General features: G+C 41.1%; 2 protein-coding genes across 2 annotated transcripts; both read left to right on the forward strand.

Annotated features, from left to right (window-relative positions):
• The first annotated feature begins 5732 nt into the window (after positions 1-5732).
• Positions 5733-8904, forward strand: LOC138971987 (uncharacterized). The gene is made up of 4 exons (XM_070344830.1): positions 5733-5747; positions 6622-6745; positions 7415-7544; positions 7891-8904. Exons 1-4 carry the CDS (start codon positions 5733-5735, stop codon positions 8330-8332), a joined length of 711 nt encoding a protein of 236 aa, XP_070200931.1. The 3' UTR covers positions 8333-8904.
• Positions 8905-11864: 2960 nt separating this feature from the next.
• Positions 11865-18876, forward strand: LOC138971444 (uncharacterized). Its single transcript, XM_070344176.1, has 6 exons — positions 11865-12571; positions 13395-13453; positions 14900-15004; positions 17048-17289; positions 18201-18291; positions 18740-18876. The coding sequence occupies exons 1-6, from the start codon at positions 12480-12482 to the stop codon at positions 18859-18861; spliced, it is 711 nt and encodes a 236-aa protein (XP_070200277.1). The 5' UTR covers positions 11865-12479; the 3' UTR covers positions 18862-18876.
• Positions 18877-18986: the final 110 nt, after the last annotated feature.

Genomic DNA, 18986 nt, shown 5'->3' on the forward strand with positions numbered 1-18986 from the left:
CCGCGATTGACATCAATGCGAGAAGCCTCTATGGTTCGATCAGTCTGGTATCTGTATTCTTTTACAGAGAAACAGGGATAGAGTCGCAGAGGTCGTGCTGCAGTAGTTGTGAGTCTGTCCAGGACTCTTGCAAATATTTTTCCTGCGATTGACAGCAGTGCGAGAAGCCTCGATAATTCTATCAGTCGGATTTGTCTCCTCTAGTCTTGTAAAGAGCTAGAGACAATGATCGAGTCACGAATAACATGAACCGGTCTGTGCGCTTCTCAAGAAGACATTGCTGGACAAGAAAGGGAGAGAAGAATGGACAGAAACACAAACACTAAGTCACGCCCTGAATCAGAAGGTTCAGCTTGTAGGACGCTCTGAACTAGAAGGCACCCTCGAGTTGATCGACAGACAGAGGAAGCCTACGGACAGACTAGAATAGAACATGCACATAACACAGAATGTCTGCACAGCACACACACACACACAGCAATACAGCACACCGTCTTGTACCTCCTTCTGCCCTGCCGAAGTCGGGGTATCCCTTTTAATCCACCGAACAATTAATATCCACAGCCATGTGTGTCTCCTGCCTCCGAACACACACGCTACAGAGCTCGACTCGATGTGCGCAGTTTCGTATAAAAATTATTTTCCAAATTTCCCCACTGTGTTTTATAAAATAATCATATTATGAAAGCACATACATTCTTATCTTAGTTGTTATGTATTCATTGTTAGTAAACATCGGCATTATTCATGTTTTACTTTAAACGCAATCATTGTTATTTATAGATCACAGGCACCTGATGTAAGTAGGTCACACACGTGTAAATGTTGTGCCCAGTCCTTGTTTTTGTTTCTGTTATTATTTTAGTTAGCAGGTCTAGTTGAGCACGTATTAAGTATCATGTACCCACTACTAGTCATTGTGCATTTTAGTTAATGGACTGATGATGTCATTTGTATGGAGTCGACGCACGTGCGAGGATATGTATGTGTGGGAGGGGGGGGGGGGGCGCGGGAGATGGAAGCTTGCTGTATGCTATGTAATGTATATATTGTGTGTGATACGTGGAAATGTGATACTATTTATTTGCATGTATGATACAGGTACAAATGTGATAATTGTAGGCTTATACTAGTGATTACTGTGTGTGATACATGAAATGTGATATGAATGCTGTTTTTATATGTTATACTCTTACTTTCTCCCAAGCGCAAGACAAATTCTTCCATGAAAATTGAAGCCAATAAAATTTGAGTTGAGTTGAGTAACTCTGTGAAAGGAGTGAACCCAGTAACGCTTTTCCCATTAGCGTAGTCACCAAACGTTTGATGCTAGATTATATTTGCTTAGTGTGGAACTGACAATATATAATTTGAAGAACAAAGCTGCCCCCTCGCTCTAACCGGTAACGTGTGGTACCATTCAGCACACACACAATTAGTGAGGGGAAGTGAGAGAGGGAGAGAGAGAGAGAGAGAGAGAGAGAGAGAGAGAGAGAGAGAGAGAGAGAGAGAGAGAGAGAGAGAGAGAGAGAGAGACAGGATCACATGTGCCGTTACTATATATGTGATTTGTAATACACACGCACGATACACGATCTCTGCGGAAATTAATGATTAAAGGGAATGGTGGGCGAAAGTGCATGAGTGCGTGACAACGGAACTGATTATTGTCGTGTTGCCTGCTCTATCAATTGCAAGAGATTGATTCGAGTTTTGACGCCTTATAAGGACTGCTCACATGTTACAATATTTTTGTGTGGTAAAAATTGTAAAATTTGAAACCATCCTTGTCACAGTTTTAAAACTGTGTTGCACAAGCCTTGTCGTGGAACAAAAACTTGTTCTTTTCGTCGCAAACCTTAAAATCGTGTAAATGTGTAAATCAATTTGACAGCTAAACTATAGTTGTAACCTCATCTCTCGTTTCTTTCGCTTGACATACGGTTGAAGAAACGAAAACGCATTTGCCATTTTCCTTTTGCATTCCTGAGATATCCTAGAAGTCGTTTGTTTAGCTTTTTGTTCATTTTTTTTGTATTCATTTACTTTTGTTTTTGTTTTTGTTGAGATATGAAAATGATAGTGGTAATAATTAACGCTACATGACATGCTGAAGTGGGTAGGTGTCATTCTTCTCAGAAGCCATAAAAGGCCGCTATGAACCCGGTATAGCAGGTAATGAGACAAACGGTACTATTCAGTAACTCCTCAACGTATCGCCTTCACACTTTCGGAGTCGAGTGCTACTCGTAACACATGTGGTATAAATACACGCGAAATCTTCCGGCATTTGAGACATGTTTAACGCTACTATTCTCCGTTTACCTTTATTTGTAATTGGGATGTGTTGTTTCTGATGTCTTTGTTTACCTTTACATGTAACTGGGATGTGTTGCTTTTGATTGCTCCCAATACCTTAGCATGTATCTCTTGGGTGTTTTTCCTGATTTCTCTGTTTATCTTTACACGTAAATGGGGTGTGTTAATTGCTTTTGATTTCTCCGTTTACTGTTATCGGCTATGTAACTATGCCGATAGTCAGAGCATAGGAGTGGCTGTGTTCACTGAATATTTCCCGGTTGTTCTCGATCAATAGGTAACTCTCTTTACTACGTATTTTCTGCAAGGCTGATGATGCGTTGAGATTAGACTTTACAATGTTAATGGACAAAACATGTAGCTGCCAGGAATGAAGAATGGCGTCAATGACCATGGGCTGGCAAAACACATTCTTGATAACAAGCTTCTGCTGCATTCGTATATTGTAAGAATTCAAACACATTGAGAAAACCTCACGTCTGCAACCATCATCAGTGAAACATTGTTCTTTATAACTGTTATGTAAACAATGACGAATTCTGGTTTAAACCATGTTCCTGCAATGTATTCTTGGATCATGGAAAGCTGTGCATTTTGACTGCTGGGTTAGAAAGGGTAACTCTGGGCGAAAGCAATAAGCTGTTATCACCTGTCGTTGTTTTGTGTCTGAATCATGTGGTTTTAAAAGCTGCCTGCTACCGGCCCCCGTAGCGCAGTGGTTAGCGCATCGGGCTGCGGGCCGGGAGGTCGTGGGTTCGAATCCCATCAGGGTCATGTGGGTTTTTCGGGCTACGGTCGGCTCCTACCCAGAGTGGAAGTGCTATCGGCTATGGTTCCAATGGGAAGGCTGGGATCACACAGCCGAGTGTCATTCACTTAACGAATGCGACTTTGAGGGTGCTCAGGTTCTGTATACCTGACCAACACCGCAGGTGCGGCAGTTCTCGGGCCTGGTTGACGCCAGGATATATTATGACAGTAAGCGTAGAGTGCTGCCCTGTCACGTAGTCTCAAACCAAATTGGAAATCCAAAGCATCATCATTATAATCATCCTCATCTCATTAATCATCCAAAATATAAGTTGTCCTTGCTCTTGTGGCCCTTCATGCTCGGAGCTCTCATAGTGACCTTGGTCTCAGTGTTCCTGTTCGATCCTTCCCTGAATAGTAGTTCTGCTGTCAGTCATCAACGTGTGACGTTCTGGGGGGTCGACGGAGGGACGTGGTGGCGGTCTGCTCTCTGGAGGGGACGCTCACTCAATCTGGCTCCGCGACTTAAAAGTCAATGTCGTTAGTAGGGGACATAGTAGGTAGTGGGCTGCGTCCGTTAGCTCGGGACAGAACCACTACTGAACACCGTCGAAGTGACTCAGCAGAAGTGCAGTGTCATCTTCCGAGGGTAGCCTACCGCAGCGACCCGACATCCCCCCCTGGAGCGTCTGTAAAATCGACAAGTCTGGCAGCGGAACGAAATTCAGAGGTGAGCAGTGAGTGCAGGGACGGGGCGGTGTGAGAGCACAACGGGACAAGGAACAGGAGAAAAAAAGCCCCCAAAAAGCTGCTTGCTTCCGTTACCTTCAGTGATTTCAGTCACAGTAACAGAAAAAGACATGGACACACTGACACAGACACACCTATACACAGACACACACAGACACAGGTACATATAGAGAAAGACACACACATGGACACAGACACACATAGACACATATATGCAAAAAACACAGACACAGACACGGACGCACACACATATAGACAAAGACACACGCATAGACACGGACACACATAGACACATAATTATGCAAAAAAACACAGACACAGACGCACACAGACACACGCATAGACACAGACACACATAGACACATATGCAAAAAACACAGACACAGACACGTATATATACTTACACACATAGAAACAGACACACATACACACAGCAGGACACACATAGACACAAACACATTGCGAGGCAGACACATCAAGACAAACATAGACACATACAGTACCAGTCACAGGCACAGATACAGACACATAATTATATAGTCACACACACACACACATGCAAACACAAACAACACAATACTAACACGCAAAACAAATCTACCGAACGATCCATTCACATTATGAACAGTTAGGTCGATGCGGCAACCAACACCGTGTGATTGTAAACAGAAATGCTCGTTCCTAGTTTGCCCAGTAAACCGTGGTTTCCATGTTGTCCCAAAACCTATAGTCAGAAAATGGTGCCGCTAATGCAGAAATAACTACATTAGATAATCACAGGGCTGCGGTGTGTTAGGTGTGTGCGTTGATTCTGTGTGTTTGTGTGCAGTCGGATCGAAGTACTCAACTCAACTCAACTCAACTCAACTCAAATTTTATTGGCTTCAATTTTCAAAGAAGAATTTGTCTTGCGCTTGGGAGAAAGTAAGAGTATAACATATAAAAACAGCATTCATATCACATTTCATGTATCACACACAGTAATCACTAGTATAAGCCTACAATTATCACATTTGTACCTGTACAGAAAGACACACACAGGCTTGGTGGAAAGAGAGAGAGAGAGATGCTGCCAAGACCCAGGTAAGAAAATAGAGTCACGACCTGTTTGATGGACAGTTTTATTGAGAAATCTTGCCGCTTTGGGACGCTTTAGTCTGATAAACTTCACATTTTATGTTAGGCCCAACCAGTTACTGATGTTTTACTGGGTTTTTTTTAATATTCACACAATTTGTGTCCAAAATTAAATAGTTTTTGATATTGTGTTTGCCCCTTCTTCTTCAGAAACAACTACAGCAGTTCTCATAACAGGACTTGAACAGCATTATCATTCCCTTTGATCCAAACGGCAGACGTCTGTAGCGATCCTGTGTGTGAGACATGTCTCAACCTTTGGTTGATTTTCGGATCTCAAATATGAACAAACACGCCTGACTACCTAAATCCTTTTTCTTGAAAGGACACGTTTCTGAATTAATAAAGTGGTTTACAAAATAATAACGGTATTGAAAATGTGTGCAATTCGCCTCATGACAGATTAACAAAGCAACGTAATATTCACTGTGCGTTTTGTTTAAATCAACATCCATAATACGTTGGCAGCTTGGTCCATTGCCATGAATCACACGGGAAACAACCCAGACCATCCCCACTGCAGCTGGACCGTAATTGGCTGGGTGTTACCTTCCTTTTTGGGTGGTAGGTATTGCCAAACCACACAGTCACCAGAAATATTTTACAGAGTCATACATGACATAACCTGCATCTCCTATAAATGTTCCCTTCATGATTTTCTTGTATTCTCGCTACCCATGTCAGCAGAAAGTACATCAATCATTATTATAATGGTCAAATTCCAGTGTCTTCAAGTGCTGCATTTAAGGTGATTCTTTAGTAATAATAATACGATAATGATACGAGAATGTGTAACGCGCACATATCTCACCACAACGCGACTCAAGGCGCACTCTTACACAGTCTTTCGCATTAACAACTCATGCACACTCATATACACTTTGCGCATTGTTTGATGGTGTGATATTGTTGGTTCATTGTTCTTTCACAAACGTATTTGTGCTGGTTATCATTTAAAAGTACTGACTGGCAATTGAAGGCGCATAAATTGATCCTTGATTTTGGTTTAATTATTCACAGATATCTTTGAATGTTCCCCATATGTTTATTTGCACGTCTCTAGTACATAGCAAGACTAAAGCTTTTAATTCCTGGCAGGCTTACGATAGTCGGCCCAGAACTGTTTCAGCTGACCTTCATACATAGAGCTCGATCTAGACTCTTCCCTGCATCGGAGCTGTGACCTTTTCAAGCTTCCTTTATCGACAGGATGTGTGTGTGTGGGTGTGTGTGTTTGTGTGTGTGTGTGTGTGTGTGTGTGTGTGTGTGTGTGTATGTGTGTGTGTTTGTGTGTGTGTGCGTGTGCGTGTGTGTGTGTGTGTGTTTTAATAGCTATATATAAATCACAATAATTGTCACTAGGCAAGTATGGTTCTCTAATGTTTGAATATAACAAGCCTCGATATCCTCAAATGAAAGCCTCATGGTGTCCTCATCCTGAAAGCTTATTGTTTTCCTCGTCCCTATCTACCCGAAGCCTGTCTCTCTTTCGCCCAACGTTGTGCTTAGAATGCACCAGATTGCTTAGATTTGAGTTGAGTTTAATTTCCGTTGGGCAGGCCTTTGAAATTGATAGTTCACACGCCGACATTTGTCCTTTTTGATCTTGTTTCATTTCCAGCCCTGATATAAGCAAAACGGCTTTAGTTGCAACTTCGGTTTCAGGTACGTTTCACCGGAAGGCGTGATGCACAGAATGCCCTTGTAACCATCCGGAAGGTACAGTACCACAGAGGACAAGAAAACAGCGCCGAATGCACGTTTGAGCCACCTGAAGCTGGCCCTCCAGGTGACAATTGTTTTTTTTTATATATTTGGTTTTTTTTAAAGAAAAATCACGCTGAAATTCTATAAATACCTGCACAGATTGTCCCCAGCCTATTTATTTTGGGTATGTGGCAAAGTAAAAGGACGCTGCGCTCCCATTCCATGCTAAAACCTGGACAGATCAATGAACATGACTATATGCAAGGAAAGAACGGTACCGGTACCTTTGATGATAAACGATACCGACACATGCATATATACTGTTGATATGACTAAGACAAGCTTCATGTTTTGAATTCGTCGTCAGTTCTTGGAAAACATGCAGAAGAAGTGATTTTTTTTTTGTTAGCGATTGTTCGCACTATGGTGTCTTCTCAAACTTTGCTTCGCTTTTGGCGTCAGAGATTTTAATTCTAAAGAAAAGCCCAAGAAGAAAGGTCTTGGTTTGTTTAATCAGCATGGTTAGTCATTAGGGATTGACAAGATGATTTTCAGAGCTCGGATCAAGGTTCACGCCCTCGGCACAACATACGTTTTAACCGGGAAGAAATGTAACCGAAACCCAACTTACTATATATCATATAGTATATGCGCAGACGATACTCAGAAATCTCAATCGGGCAATTCATGCTGAACGGCTCTCTTCCCCCCACATTTTGAGCAGTCTGTATTTTTGTTTCCTGTTCTGTAGACTTTCCATCAACCAACGACAGCGAAGACAACACAGGGATCGCAGGCGGAGTGACAACGGCTGTCGTCGTCGTTGTTGCCGTAATCATCATTGGTGGGATAATACTTTGGCAAAAAAGGAGAAGGCAGCGGTAAGATCCTGTTATATTCTGTGTGTTGTTCTGCCAACGATCGAGACTGTGCTGCAATGTCTCGGTAGCATTACCTTGTTAAACTGCTGCAAAATTATTGAATGCAAGCTTTGCTCTTAATGTCCGGAACTGCAGCTCAGCACTGAAACTATGATTAACCTGAGTGCCGGCCAAACGCAACTATAATTGTTTTATTCGTGTTAGGGTATATTGACAGTTTCTACAGTAGTTTAAGTTTACTGCGCGTAATGTAATGTTGCTCTTTGGTGTGTAACTTTCCCAAAAATCAAACCATTTTACCTCTTGATGTTTTGTCAAAATGAAATGTTTTCTTTGTTTTCTGCAGGGACCATCATGAGACTGACGCAGACACCGCGTCCCCACTGCCTCATGCAGACACTCCGACTGTCTCCCCTGACAACTACGGACGTCTGAGCACTTGCACAGAACAACGAGAATATGTTGTTCTTCCTATAGGAGAAAGACCGGCAGTTGCGGGCACTGCAGTGAGAAAACCGAATTACCCAAAGCTTCCTATCACAGGAAATGGACCTTCCTCCGAAGCAAACGCTGCAGCAACAAAGGGCGACCGTGGGAGCAACGTTTACTATCTGTCACCCGTAATGACGATGCCCGTTGCACGTGATACTACCAGCAGATCACTATCAGGCGAAGACAGCAGTGGATACTATCTGACGCCCGTGACGGCATTGAGGGCATCAGAAGAGTCCAATGAATTGCAGTCAGACGAGAGCAGCCAACCAGAGTATTTAACCATTATTGCGTGAAGACAATCGTAACTGATTCGTCGATCTAATTTGTTTTCAGTCATCGTCTTCCAAACGTCCCCATGATTATGTTGTGATGAAGGTTTAGTCCTTATTGAAGGTCACACCCTAAGCATTGTCTAAGACAATAGTCACGGTCACTCTGATTATTTTTTTCTGTTTAAGCAGATGTATGTCTTTGTGCACGTGCACAGGGGTATTTGTTACCGGCTCGAGTCTACTACGTTAAGTAACATTTTCTTTAAGTTCAAGGAGTTTTAAGGTCACAAAGAACAAACAAAATAGAGTTAATGTAAACGTGCTAATTTAAAAGATAACGACTGAAACTAGAGTATTTTATATCTTACTTTTCCACAAAAAAACACTACTGAAGAATTAATCAAGATTGTATTAAATGTATGCATATATCTAAACAAATAACAGTCAAACGGCCACACCTGTGTGTGTGTGTGTGTGTGTGTGTGTGTGTGTGTGTGTGTGTGTGTGTGTGTGTGTGTGTGTGTGTGTGTGTGTGTGTGTGTGTGTCAATGAATTATGTGTTTGTGTATTAAACCCTGTGCATATGCATATGCATATATTATAAGTATATCTACAAATCGAGATTGTATTAAATACGAATATAGATACTGACAGTACGTGGTATTTCCTCAACAGCAAAAACGCAAACTTGTGTGCGCCCGCGTGCGTGTGTGTTCGTGTGTGTTTGTGTGTGTGTGTGTGTGTGTGTGTGTGTGTGTGTGTGTGTGTGTGTGTGTGTGTGTGTGTGTGTGTGTGTGTGTGTGTGTGTTACTTAGGGCGAGCTGTAAATGTAAAAGTCGTACAACTTACAGCTTAAAACCGGACAATGTTCTTTTAATTACACTTTAATCATTTAAAACACAAAACCAAACGCAACGTTTCTAAGTTGGTTAAGTTTTTATTCAATTGCATAAATACAAAGCCACGTTTTTAAGTTAGACTGCAAACTACCTTAACGGAAAGGAATAACCAGAAATACCTGATTTTTAATTGGTAAACGATCAGCAAGCAATTGTCGAGTATGTCGCAACATCAAACACATTTTTTGTCTCGAAAATAATTTCCTTTCAAGACATGTGTGTTCATAGGATACTGCGCAATTCCGACAAAATTGGCGAGGAGAATTAATTCTAGGAATTCAACCGGGAGCATATCCCCAATTACATGAAATAAACAAAAAATACCCCGAATCCCAGTGTCAATTTTCAGTCAGTTACTTATTCAACTTTTAATGAAGATCTTCGCGTTTGCATGGATATGTTTTTAAATGGAAATGTTTGCAATTTTCTTTACGTTTTTACTGCAGATGTCTGCGTTTTTAATTGAGGTTGTTGCGTTTCAGTGGAGAGGACTGGGTGGCCGAGTGGTAACGCACTTGCGTTCGGAAGCGAGAGGTTGCGAGTTCGACCCTGGGTCAGGGCGTTAGCAATTTTCTCCCCCCTTTCCTAACCTAGGTGGTGGGTTCAAGTGCTAGTCTTTCGGATGAGACGAAAAACCGAGGTCCCTTCGTGTACACTACATTGGGGTGTGCACGTTAAAGATCCCACGATTGACAAAAGGGTCTTTCCTGGCAAAATTGCATAGGCATAGATAAAAATGTCCACCAAAATACCCGTGTGACTTGGAATAATAGGCCGTGAAAAGTAGGATATGCGCCGAAATGGCTGCGATCTGCTGGCCGATGTGAATGCGTGATGTATTGTGTAAAAAAAATTCCATCTCACACGCCATAAATAAATCCCTGCGCCTTGAATATGTGCGCGATATAAATTGAATAAAATAAAAATTAAAAAAAAATTAAAATCCCTGCGCTTAGAACTGTACCCACGGAATACGCGCGATATAAGCCTCATATTGATTGATTTTACTTTTTTTGTATTGAGATCTGCGTTTTTAATGAAAAATGGGTATTTTTAAATAGTGATTCTTTTGCGTTTTAAATAAAGAAGAGTATATTATGAAACCATTCACAAATGCGAGCGACCCGTCGACCAGGAAGGAAATTCCCGCAGTGAATCTAAATACATTGACGTGTTTGCAAACATAGACATGAATGCGGAACACTTGAACCACTTTCACCCCCCCCCCCCCCTCCCTTCCCAATACATAAGTATTAAAGGTTTCATTCACACAGGCACATAAATTAATGTTGAACACATTTCAGAGCACTTTAATTCTTGGATGTCATTGGAAAGTTAGCAGACAGAGAGGCAGATACACAGACGCAAATACACACGCACAGTGACAGCCAGGCAAATTAAACTAGCTTTATGATTGACATGCAGAAATGTGCTGTTTCTGTAGTATAGTGTGTGTGTGTCTGCGGGCTTGAGTGCGTGCGTGCTGGTGTTTTGTGTGAGTGTGTGTGTGTGTGTGATGTGTGTGTGTGTGTGTGTGTGTGTGTGTGAGAGAGAGAGAGAGAGAGAGAGAGAGAGAGAGAGAGAGAGAGAGAGAGAGAGAGAGAGAGAGAGAGAGAGAGAGAGAGAGAGAGAGAGAGGGGGGGGGAGTAAACATCATGACTTGTAGCGTTTTTCTCCGTGTGCCTATGCTATTATCAACTTTAAAATGAAACGTACGCACTTAAACCTAAACAAGTCGCGTAAGGCGAAAATACAATATTTAGTCAAGTAGCTGTTGAACTCACAGAATGAAACTGAACGCAATGCCATTTTTCAGCAAGACCGTATACTCGTAGCATCGTCAGTCCACCGCTCATGGCAAAGGCAGTGAAATTGACAAGAAGAGCGGGGTAGTAGTTGCGCTAAGAAGGATAGCACGCTTTTCTGTACCTCTCTTTGTTTTAACTTTCTGAGCGTGTTTTTAATCCAAACATATCATATCTATATGTTTTTGGAATCAGGAACCGACAAGGAATAAGATGAAAGTGTTTTTAAATTGATTTCGACAATTTAATTTTGATAATAATGTTTATATATTTAATTTTCAGAGCTTGTTTTTAATCCGAATATAACATATTTATATGTTTTTGGAATCAGCAAATGATGGAGAATAAGATAAACGTAAATTTGGATCGTTTTATAAATTTTTATTTTTTTTTACAATTTTCCGATTTTTAATGACCAAAGTCATTAATTAATTTTTAAGCCACCAAGCTGAAATGCAATACCGAAGTCCCGGGCTTCGTCGAAGATTACTTGACCATAATTTGAACCAATTTGGTTGACAAATGAGGGCGTGACAGTGCCGCCTCAACTTTCACGAAAAGCCGGATATGACGTCATCAAAGACATTTATCAAAAAAATGAAAAAAACGTTCGGGGATTTCATACCCAGGAACTCTCATGTCAAATTTCATAAAGATCGGTCCAGTAGTTTAGTCTGAATCGCTCTACACACACATACACACACACACACACACGCACAGACACACATACACCACGACCCTCGTTTCGATTCCCCCTCGATGTTAAAATATTTAGTCAAAACTTGACTAAATATAACAAAAAAGCAGCCCCCTAAACCCGGACGCGCTGGTATGAGTAGTTATGTTTGTTTTTCTATTGCCGGGTAAAGGCATCCCTGTGACACCATAAGCATGGGTACACACACATCTATACAAGCGGTGCTCAGAGTTTCCAACAAGGAAGACAATTTACTGCACCCTTGTAAACTGATCCGTGGCGCTGAAAGGTATTTGTCCTCCAAACTCGTTCTAGTCACGTCACGCAAGGATTTATCGTTTAACCAGGTAGACTTCACAATGGTTGTTTCGAGGTAAACCACGCCTGATTCGTGTTATAACATTTAATGAAGCTATACATTCAAAGCTTGAGTACCTTCTTTCACTGCATTGTATAGAGAAGGAGTTTCGAAAAAGAACCACAAAATACATCCTGGTTGCCGATCGCGGCCGTTCATGACGGGTGCATTAACGAGGAAAGACTGTTGTGTGTTGGTGTTTTTTCCCGCTATGAAGGATTGTGCGACGTTTACTAATCATTACGCATTACCACAAACGTAACTTAGATTCCGCCGTTGGAAGCTGTCAATGAGAAATAAGCGTGTGTGTTTTGTTCTTCTGAAAGGTCGTTATTCTCAGCTTAGCATTTTCTCTCATACTAAAGAGGGGTGAAATAGTAGCGAACACTTTTCATCCCAAAACGTAACCATGAATTCTGCTGGACTGCTTACTGTGGTGTTCATGTTGACACTGAAGACGGAGGTGGCTGCCAAGGACGCGTGTTCCCTGACTTCTGACGGGTATGTGATATTTATCTATACAGTGGTACCTCCCTTAACGACCCCTCTATTTTACGTCTCCCTCAATATAACGACCCATTTTGTTGGGATGGATTAATTCTCCTTCTACTTCTCAGTAGTTTTACCTCTTTATTACGTTTCCTCTCGACATACGACCGACCATGAGTGGATTTATAAGGACGTTTTCTAAAATTATCATGAATTTCGAGAGTCAGACAGTACGTATCTTGTTTTCTTGGTTTTTACTCAGCACATGGCTATCAGTACCTCGCAAGCCAGTTTCGTTCTAACACGACACCCCATCCCCTCTCTCTCAGGAAAACTCTAACTTCAAAATGAGCAAAAAACACGTTGTCTTTCGAAGCTCTAGTGTACTTGTTTTACCTTATGTTTGTGCAGACATTTAAAGCTAAATGAAAGTGTTCTTCAATTGTTACTAACTGAATGCTAAACCAATGTTACTTAATTACTGAGCATGAGCAATGTTTACACGGGTTTCCATATGCTATAAAATAAATCACGTTGTCACTATAAGAACAGTTAGTGTTTTAAAAACCTTAATAAAAACAGTAAAAGTGAATAGATATGATTCTGATATTTACTGCCGCGCTTTTATGTGTGTGTATGTGTGTGTGTGTGTGTGTGTGTGTGTGTGTGTGTGTGTGTGTGTGTGTGTGTGTGTGTGTGTGTGTGTGTGCCTGTGACTGTGACTGTGTGGGTGTGTATGTGTGTTTGTGTGTGTGGCTGTGTGTGTGTGTGGCTGTGTGTGTGTGCCTGTGTGTGTGTGTGTGTGTGTGTGTGTGTGTGTGCCTTTGTGTTTCAGTACTGACATGTGTCAACCAGCGTCCAATACTGGAAAATATAACTTAGCCTCAAGCAACGGTTCGTGTGTTTTCCATTGTTTTACATCATGTTATTCAGTGAATAACCACGAATACAACAGACAAAGAGGAAAATGATCAAACAAAAATAACAGGACAGAGGGAAATGAAAGGTCCTGTTCACAATGTTGATTGCCAAGTCACGAGGAAAAGAGGACAACATGATGTTCACCATTAACAAAACAATAGGTTCCTGCTTGATTTTAAATAATATGTCAGAGCATGATATATATGTTGTTTTGTTTTTGCAATTGGGTGGTAATGAAATTCTCTTAAAAAATGCCAACATGAACAGAAACACAAAGCGTACACTACATTATTTATAACGCGTACATTCTATTATGTATTCCTCTTCATATCTTTTATTTGGATTGCCACATAGGGATATTATCTCACCAAACACCTTATAATTCATATTTGTACAAAGTTGCAGTTATTCAAAAGTTAAACCCGATGTGCGGGTATGCTACTCTTTGCAGACTGTCATTATTTTCTCCACGCACTGAATGCCTTTGTTTTCGATTCCGCTGTACTTTTTCGCCCGAGAGGGACTGGATTGCTAGATTACAAATTAGGAATAGGCTACCCAATTGTGGATGGGTGTCGTCTGCTAGCGTTATGGATGACTGCGAACATTGAAAAGTGAAGTCGATGAACAATATCTTAATACCACAGTGGAGTTTATCGGCGGGATCTGTTATTCTGTTTACATTGATTTAATTAATTGGCATGGCTACGGGGCATTTTCGTGTTTACTATTGCAGGATAGTCTAAATTACAGCAAAGTGAAATTACTTTTGGACTCTTTTACGTTAAATTCGTCAGAAAACTCGAATTCTTGAAATAGCCTCTTCGCTATTATATAATTATTTAAGCGGGTGCGCTTGCCAAACTTGAACTTTTAAAAGAGACCTTTTTTGCGCTAATGTTTTTGTGTATGTCCTGGTACCATATTTTATAAAGCTGTAGGTGATATGGTAAAGTCGTGAGTGGCGTCATACCTTCTGTTTCTGTATTGACTGAGCGATTGATTCAAATAATAGGTATCAATTGATTGATTATACGGCTATTTGATTGTCAGATTGACAGACCATTGTGTGCCATCAATAGCTCAAAAAGATTTCTAACAATCAGTGTCTGTAACAGTTCTGTTTCATTTTTGATATGAATAACGTTCTGCTTTTTAAACACATACAGCCTTAACAAAATATATGAATTAGACAAGACGCCATTATAGTAAAATATCTCGGTCATTCTGCCATAAGTGCAGGTGACTGATTACACCTAAACACGGACACACCTAGTACCTGGGTAGCGCTATTCTTGTTGCTGTAGGCTTTCCACTTGAAAAAAGCAACTCGAATTTTGCATCAATGGGATAATAAAGTACATGAAATGACAATGAAATGAAATGCTAGTTGTTAACTTATATTTGCTCCCGAAACAGCCCAGCATGTCAGAGATGGATCTTGCGACTTTGGACAAGGACCGTGCGGCTACACACAGGGGTGTCGACAGGGGATGGCCCCACAATGGAACTACAGTGCCCAAGGTTGGTAACCATAGCTACTGCTATCGTTATCAATAAATAGACAGAGATACGCATTCACATTTGATGTTGTCAGATGCAGTTACTGTGATACTTATTTTCTCTTTCTGATTTGGCTACGTCTTTTTACATTTAGTCAAGTTTTGACTAAATGTTTTAACATAGAGGGGGAATCGAGACGAGGGTCGTGGTGTTTGTGTGTGTGTGTGTGTGTCTGTGTGTGTGTGTGTGTGTGTGTGTGTGTGTGTGTGTGTGTGTGTGTGTGTGTGTGTCTGTGTCTGTGTCTGTGTGTCTGTGTGTATTTGTAGAGCGCTTCAGAGAAAACTACTGGACCTATCTTCATGAACCTTTACATAAGAGTTCCTAAATATAATATCCCCGGAACTGTTTTTCTTTTTTTGGATAAATGTCTTTGATGACGTCATATCCGGCTTTTTGCACAAGTTGAGGCCGCACTGTCACGCCCTCATTTTTTGATCAAATAGATTGAAATTTTGGTCAAGCAATCTTCGACAAAGGCCGGACTTTGGTATTGCATTTCAGCTTGGAGGCTTAAAAAAATAGTTAGTGAGTTTGGTCATTAAAATTGAAAATTGTAATTAAAATATATATTTTTTTAAACGATCCACAAATAATTTCATCTTAGTATTCATCATTTTCTGATTCCAAAAACATATAAATATGTCATATTTGGATTAAAAACCAGCTCTGAAAATTAAATACCGGTATATGAAAATTATGATTACAATTAAATTTCCTGACACGATTTAAAAACAATTTCACCTTCTTCCTTGTCGGTTCCTGATTCCATAAACATAAAGATATGATATATTTGAATTAAAAACAAGCTCAGAAAGTTAAAAAGAACAGAGATACAGAAAAGCGTGCTATCCTGCTCAGCGCAACCACTACCGCGCTATTCTGGCTAGTCAATGTCACTGTCTTTGCCACGAGCGGTGGACTGACGATGCTACGAGTATACGGTCTTGGTGAGAGAAAAAAATGCAGTGCGTTCAGTTTCATTCTGTGAGTACGACAGCTTGGCTAAATGTTGTATTTTCGCCTTACGCGACTTGTTTTCATATAATTTCATACCAGAAGGAGAGAACGAGAGAGAGAGAGAGAGAGAGAGAGAGAGAGAGAGAGAGAGAGAGAGAGAGAGAGAGAGAGAGAGAGAGAGAGAGAGAGAGAGAGAGGTTGAGACAGACAGACAGACAGACAGACAGAGAAAGACATGAGAGAGACAGAGACAGACAAAGACAGAGAGTCAGAGACAGAGAGTCAGAGACAGAAAGAGACAATGAGAGAGTCAGAGAAACAGAGAGAGACAGAGACACAGAGAGACAAAAAGATAGATAGAAACAGACGGACAGACAGACTTACAGACAAACAGGCAGAGGCGACCGGATGCCCGGACATACAGACAGACAGACAGACAGACAGACAGATAGCATGTATGTAAATCTGACAGAGAAACAGAGAGAGACAGAGACACAGAGAGACAAAAAGATAGATAGAAACAGACGGACAGACAGACTTACAGACAAACAGGCAGAGGCGACCGGATGCCCGGACATACAGACAGACAGACAGACAGACAGACAGATAGCATGTATGTAAATCTGACAGTTACAACATACGATTGGTTGAAGAAATTATGTAATGGTATCGTCCCTCTTCAACAGGAGAAAACCTTTAATGTGACGAGTGCAATGTAGACTACCATACGCTTTGCAATAGGTGGGTTGTGGGTAGCAACGGCATTATACTTTCGTTCAAAGTTGATGTTAGAAAAATAGTACGTCCCACCCCATTTGCTGAAAACAGTCCTGTCCTACTTTGTTTGTTGTTGTTGTTGTTTTTGCAACCACTGGAACGGCACACAAGTAACCCAATGTTAAAGCGTTATTATTTTCAAGAATCAATCTGGTCAAATTTAAATGTTATAGCTGTTGTCTGTGTTATTATGTGTCCAAACTGCTTCGAGTAATTTGCATGTCGCACAAGTGGAATAACTTAACATAAAAAGGGCTGTCTTTATTCCAGGGTACTTTGAAATGCGTGCAACCATGAATGGATCTTTTGGGCAAATCTCAGTGTTGGAATCCCCTGTTCTGGATGTTACTAAGCCGTCGTGTCTCAGTTTCACAGCATTCCGTGTTCGACCGGTTCGGCTGGCCGTTGTCCTGAGTACTGCACACACCAACTGCACTCTTTTGGCCAATCAGACTCACCCTGAAGATGGCAACCGGTCTTTTGCCGCAGACCTTCCTCTGGGTGTTGCCAAAGTAAGCATGTGCATTTAAGTTTGACTGTCTGTTGTTTGTTTTCTTTGTGTTGTTATTTTGTTTGCTTTATTGTTTTCATTGTTATTTTATAACATTCACTAAACCGGTTTGGCTGGCCGTTGTCCTGAGTAATGCACAAACCAACTGCACTCTGTTGACCAGACAGACTCATTCTCAGGGTGGAAACCGGTCCTTTCCCGTGGAGCTTCCTCTTGGTATTGCCAGGGTAGGCATGTTTATCTATGTTTAATTGTCTGTAGTTTTTGTTCTTTCCGTTGTTGTGTTGTATTCACTCACTCCTCATGCTCTGGAAAACACAGTTCGCGTAGATTCTGTGCCACAAAACAAATTGTTAGTGAGGGATTCAGCGTAAGTTAAATAGCTTTTACATGATCTGCGCCACCCGAACACATTTAAAGGTTTTACTGCCTCTTTGGGGAGAATGCGTCATAAACGACGAACATTATCCGCATGAGTAAAAAGATCATTTGTAACATCGTGACCAGTCGTAAACAATCCGGGTCATTTGGGTTGGTTAGTTAAAATGATGTCATCGTTTATTATCATTTGTTTATGTGCGTTGATCACCAGTAGAAAGATCAGAAGGTGCCTGCATGAGGATTATAAGAAGTTCCAAGCAAAAACTCCCAACAGTTAATGTGCAGTTTTTATGAATGATTGGTTTTTGTTTATGTAAAGAAACAAACATACGTGTGTGTTCCTTAAAATATATTTTTGTAAGCCGGCACTGTCTTCGTAGAAACAAGATTGCCTTATTTTGTTTTGTTTTTGATGCTTAGAAAAAAATGTGTGGCACAGTTTATTTCTCACAACTGCGTCCTCTTCTGCAAGTAGGCATACTGGGGTCAAGGGTAGGATTACACTGCTATTCTGATTTGTTTTCATTGCAGATCATGTTCCAAGGTTTTCATGGCGGGGATAATATTCACTATGCTCGCATTTATAACGTTTTCGTTGAAGCAGGATGTTGCCAAGACCCAGGTAAGAAACATAAAGACACGGCTCATTTCAATATCGTTATTCAGGCAACATAATTCATTGTAATCATACATGTAGCCAATAGACACAGGTCAGGCAAAGGTGGAATACTAAATATGCATCAGTCCCATTATTGTGTCCATTCGATCCATCCAAACTAGACACCAGCAGAGATTCTTTTCCTTTCACATCAGACCTCCTTGAGTGGTTATAGGGCGTCAGGTATCCATAAACAGTCATGTTACCTACCCCATCCCCATCCCCTTTCTCCCTAAGGAGATGTTTTTCAGTAGTACAGTAGTGTGATTATTTGTTGTAAATAACTTGTTTAAAAAAGACAGTTTAAAGGTGTGTATGTGATTCGCCTCATAGAAGTTCGACAAAGTACCGACCCTGACAAACTCCGTGCGCATGTTGTATTAAGATCATTAATATGCCGGTACGTCTGCAGCTTGGTCCAGTGTCATGAACGACGAGGGGATCAACCCAGACCACCCACACTGCAGCTGGACCATCACTGGCATGACGATAACCTCCTACTTCGGTGGTAGGTATCGTGGAACTATACAGTGATGAGAGCAAATGTACACAGTTATGCATGTCATAACCTGCATCTCCTATTGATTTTCCCCCTGTGATCCTCTCTATCTCTCTCTCTCTCTCTCTCTCTCTCTCTCTCTCTCTCTCTCTCTCTCTCT

Source organism: Littorina saxatilis, linkage group LG7 (assembly GCF_037325665.1).
Source record: "Littorina saxatilis isolate snail1 linkage group LG7, US_GU_Lsax_2.0, whole genome shotgun sequence".
Lineage (NCBI taxonomy): Eukaryota > Metazoa > Mollusca > Gastropoda > Littorinimorpha > Littorinidae > Littorina > Littorina saxatilis.